Source organism: Phyllobates terribilis, unplaced genomic scaffold (assembly GCF_046119375.1).
Source record: "Phyllobates terribilis strain yellow unplaced genomic scaffold, ASM4611937v1 Scaffold_1__5_contigs__length_1240528914, whole genome shotgun sequence".
NCBI classification, from domain to species: Eukaryota; Metazoa; Chordata; class Amphibia; order Anura; family Dendrobatidae; genus Phyllobates; species Phyllobates terribilis.
Window position 1 is genome coordinate 336,697,273 of NW_027362761.1, and position 8,657 is coordinate 336,705,929.

Here is an 8,657-nt window from a genome sequence, read left to right on the forward strand (position 1 = left end):
AATGATGATATTACCCTAGTTACACATTAGCAAATACTTCATTGTCCAAAACCTGTAATATTGTCCCAAGTCTGACAGTAATAGGATCTCCCTCACTGTATATGATGGAGTGACGGGCACCACAGTGAGACCCTCGGGTACTGCTGTATTCCGGATGTCTGAGCCCAGCCCTTCCCCCTGAACATTGCCAGGGATTTAGTTACATGTTGAGATAATATTAAATAGCCAACCTGCTCCGCGCACGGGTTATGAATAAGTAAAAGACCCCATTACAGGCTTAGTAAAGGTAGCAGGCCTCTTGCCGAAACACAGCTGCAGTAAACACTCCACATAAGGTGCATAAAATAAGCGGATCAATACTAAAACTGCAGTAAATTAGTGTGTGTCACAATATTTTATTGGCTATAACCTATGAGATTTATGGTCGCAGATTACTGGCAGCAGCTTGGTCTGGCTTACAGTAACATACTGTGCGTATTTATGTTTAGAATATGAATCCATTGATAAAACATCCATTGGGCTGAGTAATGATTGAGGTTTAGGATAAAAACATATTTGTTTTCTTTTTGATGACCGCACATCTCACTTTTTTTTTTTTTTGTCCCTGTGCGTAGTTAGTAATTACCGTACATGACTGTGCACTAATTAGCTGTGTGGCAAACATTAAAGGTCCATCCACATGGAATGGAAATTGACCAATGCTGCTGATTTTCTTATGTAGACGGGAGGATCTATTGGTGCAACCTGTGCAGCCGCACGGGGGCCCAAGAGGTAAGGGGGCCACTTCTATCTCCAAAGCAGGTGGAATTGTGCATTATGATGAGATATTGGACTGCCAAGGGCCCATATATTGTCCTTGCACAGGGCCTCTTCTGTCTGTGTCCGCTCCTGGGTGAATTACACATGTGGATATTACTGCAGATTTGATACATAAGTGGATTTGGGGCGTTTTTTTCTGCCTTAAGGCTATCTGCCCACGATGCAGAAATGCTCCGGATTTTTCCTGAGCGTTTCTGCATCTCCCTGGCAGAAAAAAAAGCATGTGGATTGTACATGCGTTTTCCTGCCAGGGACAAGCAGATGTGAAGCGTTCTTCACATGCATTTCTGCATGCGGGTTGACAAGCGCTTTCCAAGCGATTTTAGCATCACTTGGAAAGTGCTTGACAACTTGGTCACACCATATAAATCCATGCAAACGGCATGGATTTATATAGTGTGACCCGAGAGAATGGTTAAAAAATAAATGTATACTTACCTTCTGATGGCCCCCGGTGTCCTTGTCTTGGCTTGCCGGCAGCTCGCGGTAGACTAAAGGACCTGTCGACGTCAGCGGTCGCGTGACCCGTCACATGACTAAATGACGTCACCGCAGGTCCTTTTAGTCTACCGCTAGCTGCTGGCAAGCCAAGACAAGGACACCGGGGGCCATCAGAAGGTAAGTAGAATATTTATTTTATTCTTTTTTTTCACAGGTACTATGGCACCCAGGTCTGGATGAGAGTCTCCTCTTCTCCAAACCTGGGTACCATTCCGCACATTGAAACGCATGTTATCCGCTTGTATATATACAGTGATGCGTAATCTATGCGTTCCAATGCAAGTCAATGGCGGTGAAAACGCTGCGCTTCCGCAAAATAATTGGTAGTGCTGCGGATTTTTCCCCAATGATAATCCGCAGTGGAAATTTCCGCAGCATGTGCACAGCACATGCGGATTATCATTGGGGAACATGGCAGACCTTCTACCATGCGTTTTTTAAGCGTTTCTGCAGCGGAATTGCCGCTGCAGAAATGCTTAAAAAACACATAGTGGGCACACAGCCTCAGTGGATTTATCCTGTTACAATATGTCTGTAAGTATGGAAAATAATGATAGAGATTTATATATAATGTAAAAACAATCTCCACACTATAAGTTTTTTGAAGGAAACCTCTGGATTGAAAAGTGTAGCTGAGTATGGTTTTCAATATGGCGCCTACCACTTGAACATATAACATCTTTTTTGGCATGTGTGAGCCGGTTATAGTCTATGGAGAGGACACGTTTAGCAAGTACAGAGATTTTCCAGTGTATACAGTAATTATTAACCCAAAACAGGAGCATAGTGTGCTGTATATAGCTATTTCCTCATGTTTATTCCAAAAAAAGAGATCAGATGTGTTCATTTTTTATTTCCGCTGCTGTCTGTAGTTTTGGGATGCGCCCATCTCCACAAGAGTCTGCTCACACCTCATTCTTTCAGTCAAAGCTATATGCCATGAGTATTCCAGTGAAAAAAGCTTCTATGTATGCCACTGTGTAGGCATATAGGCATATGCTCCCATTGTTAAAAGTGTATACCTGATGATTAGAGATGAGCGAATCTTTTGAAATGCAAATTCTCCAGATTCATCAAATTTTCCAAGGAAATTTGATTTACTTTGATTCGATGTGCCTGAATCAAATGTACTCCTCCATAGTGTCCAATTTAATTGGAAAATGTGTATGACTCTCTTGTCTTTTCATTACATAGTAATCTTCACTGCTGTGCTGTTTCATTTGTGTTTTATGGCTTTTTCTCCCTATCTCTTTGGCTAAGCTTGAGGTGTGACGTTCTCTCATGATCCAGGTTCATCACAAAATGGTTGCAAGATTTCCTGCTTTTACAGCAGCGGATTGACTGTGCTGTACCATGTGATGTTACAGCTGTAAAACCTTATGGGGAAGTCCACCCGAGGTCATGTAAAATAGTGGTAGATATTATGGTCAATTCGCGAGAAACAAATCGCAAATTGTTTGAATTTTCCAGATTAAGAAAATTCCGAAAAATTCCACGCAAATTCCATTTGCATCCAACTGATTCGCTCCAGGGCTGTGGAGTCGGAGTCGGGGAGTCGGAGTCGATGTCCATTTTGGTGGAGTCGAAGTTGGAGTCAGTATAAAATGGACCCACTCCGACTCATAAAATATATAATAAATTGAGTACAGTAGTTCAATGCAGTTTGTGGGGAATATTTTTTCATAAGAATTTGGGAAAGTTATGAAATGTCCTATAAATGTCTGTCCTATTCCTGATCTAAGAGTCTAGACTTTTAGCTGAGAAAAATCTGTCTTACCGTAAATTTATCACTTAAACATGAGCCATGTATGAGGGAGTCGGTATCATGGAAATTGAGGAGTCGGAGTCAAAGGTTTGGCTTACCGACTCCACAGCCCTGAATCGCTCATCTCTTTTGGTGGTATATTTTTGTTTTTAACTGTATTCCTCCTGCGCTTCACCTGTGCAGTGATGAATAAGGTACAGTATGTCTGGACATGTCATTTTAGGCTGATATGTGTTTGTTGCCGACATCTGGGACTCTCCCAGTGCATACCCTGGACATAATGAAAAATAAGATGTGAGCAGAGCCAAAAAGTGTTTCCAGGATATGCTCCACATTTATCCAATGTGTATAAACAGCTCTAGTCCCTAATTAAGTACTTTTTTATCATATTATCTATTCCTCTAATTGAAGATTGAAATATTAATCATTGCTTAATTATTCAGTATAGTGGCCACATCAAAGCCAAACCTCACCAGTTTGCCTTATAAAAAAGAATTGCCAATGTAATCCTAATTAAAAGTAATGACCAGATATGGCCGTGCACCCTACAGCTCATTTACAGGACAACATGCTTGTATCAAATTTGCAGCTGTGGATCATTCCCTGTCATAGAGTGTAAAATATCGCTGTCTGTTTGTGGTAAATTAGTAATTCCCAATGGAAATAATGAGAGCTGCGGCTATTTCACAATTGATAGAAATACCATAAAACTGACCTGGGATATGTTCTCAATTGATAAACTGTATAGTTTTCTGAAATGCCAAATACAAAAAGGTCAGTAATTTCCCCCATTCCCTTACTAGACCTTCATGTAACATAACCCTCAGTGTTACAAAATGTCGATTTGTAGCAATTACTTAAACAGGATGCCACATTCAGGCGTAAACTGAACATAAAGGTAGCAAGATTGCTTGGCTGTTTCTCTAACTCATACAGACTTGGCTAGAGAAAACTGTACAAATGTTAGTCCATCACTCTATCTCACTTATGTCTGGATGCATCTTCCACTGGCCACCTCACCTGGTGGAAAAAGTGTCAGGAGACTCTCGTTCGCTCAGTAGAGAAAGGCCGTAGAGTTGGGACTTTCACTTATTGGACATTTATGACTTAACACGTTGATATGCTATATGTATTTAAGATGGGAAAGCCCATTTAAAATGAGATTAGAACAATAGTAGCATTGTTAGTCATGTGTGGCTTTTTAGTAATCCATCTCATGGTCTCATTGGTTATCATGCAGCTTAAGAAAGCCAAAAGACAGCTGATAGATTATTCTTGCTCCTCATTTATATAATTTTAAATTTTATTTGATAAATTAATGCCTAAATACGATTATTTATTTTACGTAATGTGTACATTTTTCCTTTTCCTCAGCAGTTGAGAAATGATCTCCAGTGCCTACCACCATCCGTGCAACACAGAACATACAACCAGATCCATCTCCTAGAGGAGAAAACCCGCTCATTTAAATCTGATGTCACTTCAGTATCTCCAGAGGTGCAGTGGAGCTTTCTAGTAAGTTTCTTAATAAACTTCTTGACCTATCTGGTTTATTCCTATTCTGCGCTCTGGGCTTGTTATCTGGTCATTGTGGTTGAAACTTCAGCTGTTGAAAAAATTTTCTTTCTTTTTCAAGGGTGCTACAAGGGTGCTGAGCTATTATAATCAGGGGAATATCTACTCTACTGTCATATGGATTGTAGCATCGAGGGGGGGTGTTACAATTTTAAAGACTGACATATGCATAAGACAGCCATCTTCCTCAACCTTAATTAAAAGAGTAGATTATCAGTGGACAAACACTTCTGTCTGCAACTTATCTTCTGGCCGATATGGGGAATGTTGGAAGCCAAGATGTCCACTACTCACTTCCTCTGACAACTGATGGTTGTTGCAGACATTCAGGAAGTCCCTCACTCATTAGATTGTCTGAAAGGGCCAGATTAAAAGTCATATAGTGGCTCTTGGAGGGTACTTCTATTGACAATGTTGGTAACCATAGATAGTGGTGATAAAGTGAGCTACAATGTCTGGAAAGGTTTATTTAGCTAATATATCTTGTGTGTACTGCGCTTACTTTTCTAACCAATGCAGATACGGAATTTATTCTTCATTCAACAAATGAGGTTTGAAATTTTCTTATTGTTGGGTCTGCCGGCAATCCATTTATCATATATATAGAGATGAGCTAAAAGGTCCGCACTACCTTGGTCTGATGTCTATATTAGTAGTCAATGGCAGATGAGCCTGGGCAGTGCAATGACTGGCATTCTAATGGCGTCATCATGGGCGCTTTTTGTGATTACTAGACACCCCCAATGTCATGGATTGCCCAAGACTGTAACTTCTATCTGATAAATGTTTGATCGGTGGAAGAACAGGATTGTGTTGACCCATTAATATCCTATTTACAGGACATCATTGAGTATGGTGACGTAAGTGCAAAAACTAACTGCTTTTTGATAGATTGCAATTTGCACAAATCAGGTCAACTTTGACAATTTGCCAATTGCCCAAACAGATGGTATTGCTTTCCACAATTTTGTGGTCCAACGGCAAGTTAATGTGGTCAGCCTATTACATAACAATTTACGTCTGCTGGGAGATTTGGTGAGCAACCCCGGGAGCTTTTAGTTCTTCACTATTTTTATAATGTTGTTCCAAAGTTTAAGCTTCAGTTTTATAATCTTGGTTATAAATTAAAACTTGGATCACTGTCGCCAATATCACCTACCTTACTGTCTTAAGGTACAAAGGCGAAGATACAAAAGACTCATCTCATTTACAGTACTATGACACCTACATACATTACAGAGACATTGAATCTGCCTCCCTCTTCCAGGAGCATTGTTATTATCCCTTCATTAATCTGCTCAGCACATAAATAAGGCAGAGACCATGGCCAGGCTCCTTTTAGTTACTTAGTGACGGAGGCAAGTACCATTGACTACAGCTGCCGATAAACCGGCGGTACAGGACTGAACAGAAACAAGTGCAGTCCAGTCTGTTGGGAAATAGATGCAGACCAAAGACTTTTCAGACCTTAACTGCCTCTCACAAGGATGTGTAAGATTTCCATTCACTGTATGTATAAAATCCTAATGTTACTTTCATCCTTCTTTTGTGCATTTTTTTTTTACAAATCACAAATAAAAACAAATGTGAAATATCACGATTTGGCACAACAGCCATGCAAGAAGTTTGAAGAATATATTCCAGAGTTTTTTTTAACATAACCAGCAGCTGATAGTTCTGGTATACAGTTTACTGAAGGATTATGCTGATCAAACTCTGAAAACTAATAGGGAAAAAACTGACAAGAAGGTTAAAAACTGATGTAGTGAAAATTTGTAATCTTTATTAATTAAACAATTGGTGTTCAGGAGTCATACAACAAGATGTAAGGAGGCACACATCCAAATAAAAATAATGGTGCAAATAGTCTATAAAACATGGTGTTATATAACAATAGATGTAAGAAAGAAACTGCTGAATGTACTGTATCAATTCAAAGAAAAAATAGGCCAATTGTATGTAATGGTAAGACCAAAAAGATCTATCAACAAACAATGCAAGTAAATGGCCAGCTTTGTTGTAGTAGCTATATTAGGGTAACCACATAGTTGTGGGTGTATGTGCTAAATACCATAGTGCGGGCCAATAGCAACGAATCAATGCATAAATATAGATATGCCTGTTTATAATCAGAGGTACCAAAGTGCAAATGAGAGGATAAGTCAAAATGAAAAGATGATGTAACCACACAAGATAAAAGAGGGTGGAGGTAAGTATATGAAATTAATAATGCTAAGGTAAGGTAAGTATGTACCTGTGTGGACGGCAGCAGGGACTTCCTGGAGATATGCCCAACCCGACGCGTGTTTCGGTGTTGCCACTCCCTGATAAAGGTTGCAGTTCCTAATTTCATATACTTCTTCATATACCTCTTTGATCTTGTGTGGTTACACCATCTTATCGTGTTGACTCATCCTCTCTTTTGCACTTTGGTACCCATAATTATATATTTTCTGCAGCAATTCCACCCCATATAAACATATCCTAAAGGGTTATTTCCACCTGGCAAAGTGATGGTATATTGTCAGGACATGTCATTACTTGATGACGGGTAATGGTGCGATCTGGTACCTCCACTAATCCTGAGAATGAAGCGTCCCTATTCAAGTAAATGTCATGCCTTGTAGTCCGCCTGGCTTAACCCAAGATCTTCATCAGGGTTTGAAAACTAAGCGAGACACAAGGGGTATCCGGGTAGAGAGATGAGGATTTATTAATAGGATTCAGCTTATTTTATAGATATCTACTTTATGGCTGTATATTTGCTCTATGTGTTGTGATGAAAAATAAATTATTGTATTAAAGATAGATTTTTATAGGCGGCTTTTTATTTGGTGCTCATTAAACTGGATATATTTTTTATAATGAGGCCCCCATAACTGAATTATGTGTAGGTATCATTAATAATGTAATCCACATTGGAGAAGCTAAAATTCATCTTCATCATGGACATGTTCTAATACCAATTATGTCCTAAATAGACATCATACAGTAATTATGGCAGCGAGAGAATATCAGGACTGGCTGTATTAATCTGTTCTAAAAAGCTTAACCCTAAAAATACATGAAAGAGTTTGAAACATATGAAATATAGTAGGATCTTACTGGTAATACTTATTATAAGCCCTACTTTAAAGAATTATATGAGCACACTAGATATTTTAAAGTGAATTTTTAAGACATGATAAAGTCTATAATAACAGTTGCCTAAGTAGTAATTCCAGTATTATCATATCAGAAACATTCCCTTTACCTGCAGCAATATGACCTATAAGGGCTTGGTCTGCCAGGCTTCAAGGGATTTTCACTTCCATACAGCTCTATGCACTGTAAGATCACCTCCGCAAGGACAGTATTTCAGTATAAGTTAAACATTAAAGGGGTTACATACTGTAGTTCCATAGGTTGAATGAAGCATTAGATCCATCGAGTTCAACCTTCCTCCACCAATTGTATATTTTGCCACTAATTTAACTATAACCCACAATATTATGTGTATCGAGGAAATCAACCAGCCCTTTTTTGAAAGTTATTGTAGTATCTGCCATCACTACCTCTTTCCTATTTAGCTGCCGGAATCGCCTTTCTTCCACCTGTAATGAGTGGAAGAAATATCATGGATTGTGTACATTGGCATTAACTATCAGCAGGGATAACAATCATTGATTGACTGATTTTGTGATGTTTTAAATTATTTCTAAATAAAAGTTGACAGTATTAATTCCTTTTTCGTGGTTTTCCACACTTTTTTTCTTATGATTGTTACCATTTGATAACTTGCAGACTGCACCAGTAACAGCTGATCGGTGTGGGTGCAACACCGGCAAACTCCCCATTCTGATACTGATGGCCCTATCCTAAGGTGATAAAAATGTAGTGGCCAACCCCTGTAACACCAGTGTTTTAGAAATGAAAAAATGTAAAAGGTGGCATAAAACACATCATGTTGTAAATAATCAATATATACTATATATTTCTATACTTTTTTTTATATTTT

At 38.9% G+C, this 8,657-nt stretch overlaps 1 protein-coding gene across 22 annotated transcripts in view; it reads left to right on the top strand.

Annotated features, from left to right (window-relative positions):
- RIMBP2 (RIMS binding protein 2) overlaps positions 1-8,657 on the top strand; it is a 711,286-nt gene that overhangs the window by 293,387 nt on the left and 409,242 nt on the right. For 19 of the 22 annotated variants that reach the window (XM_073676113.1, XM_073676112.1, XM_073676118.1 and 16 more), the window contains one exon: positions 4,460-4,600. In XM_073676113.1, coding sequence (XP_073532214.1) covers positions 4,460-4,600 — 141 coding nt within the window. The remainder of the gene's footprint in view (positions 1-4,459; positions 4,601-8,657) is intronic. The other 3 variants (XM_073676110.1, XM_073676121.1, XM_073676129.1) reach the window with 1 other exon arrangement.